The following is a 727-nucleotide window of genomic DNA, read 5'->3' as shown; positions in this document are numbered from 1 at the left end:
GGACTGGGAACCTCACAACTTAATTCAAACTTCTTGATTTCAAAATTACAATATCTTGAGGCTCTTGATCCACTGAACGATCATCAGAACATCAACATCATACAAACAGCTGATGATTCAGCTGCTCCACTCTAATGCAGCATCCACCCAAACATCAAAGACTGACACAAGGAATCATGGGAAAAATGCTTGTCTGGGGCCTTGGGGGGGAAAGAACAAAAAGTTTGTCTGGACAAGAACAGAACTTCCTGTTTGTGCTTGTACATTCGTTTGTCACATGACTGAGGTTTGAGGCAGGAAAGCAGGACCCGGCTGAACCAGGGGCTTCTGGGTGATAAAACCATCTCGAAGACATTAAACTGATGACTAATCAGTGATCAATAAAAGTATCTGAGTGTTTTACCTCCAGGCGGCGGATGATCTCCTTCAGGGGGAGGGCGCTCTCTGAACCTCCGATGAAGGTGGTGGTGGGCAGGCGGAACACCTTGTCCAGGTCAGAGTCATCCAGACCGTAGAAGCCTATATTCCCATGATGCACCACAGGAGGGGAGGGGAAGAGGAGGGGCAGGAGGGTTTTATGGGAGAAAAAAAGAGGGAAGGAGGGGAAGACGGGTCGAAGGATGGAGGGAGCACAGACACAGAGAGACGGCAGACAGATGAAGACGAGTGAGTCATGATGGAAATGTCTCAGGAACAACATGGAGGAAAAACCAGACACGTTACACAT

General features: G+C 48.1%; 1 protein-coding gene across 1 annotated transcript in view; it reads right to left on the bottom strand.

Moving 5' to 3' along the window:
- Positions 1 to 727, bottom strand: part of LOC111651438 (2-oxoglutarate dehydrogenase complex component E1-like) — a gene marked incomplete at its 3' end in the record, with an annotated part of 10,992 nt that overhangs the window by 264 nt on the left and 10,001 nt on the right. Inside the window, exon 4 of the mRNA XM_023401381.2 lies at positions 404 to 519. Coding sequence (XP_023257149.2) covers positions 404 to 519 — 116 coding nt within the window. The remainder of the gene's footprint in view (positions 1 to 403; positions 520 to 727) is intronic.

Source organism: Seriola lalandi, unplaced genomic scaffold (assembly GCF_002814215.2).
Source record: "Seriola lalandi dorsalis isolate HSWRI2012SDOR001 ecotype SW California unplaced genomic scaffold, Sedor1 jcf7180002053635, whole genome shotgun sequence".
Lineage (NCBI taxonomy): Eukaryota > Metazoa > Chordata > Actinopteri > Carangiformes > Carangidae > Seriola > Seriola lalandi.
Note: the sequence above shows the minus strand (reverse complement) of the source record. Positions and strands in the feature narration are given on the sequence as shown.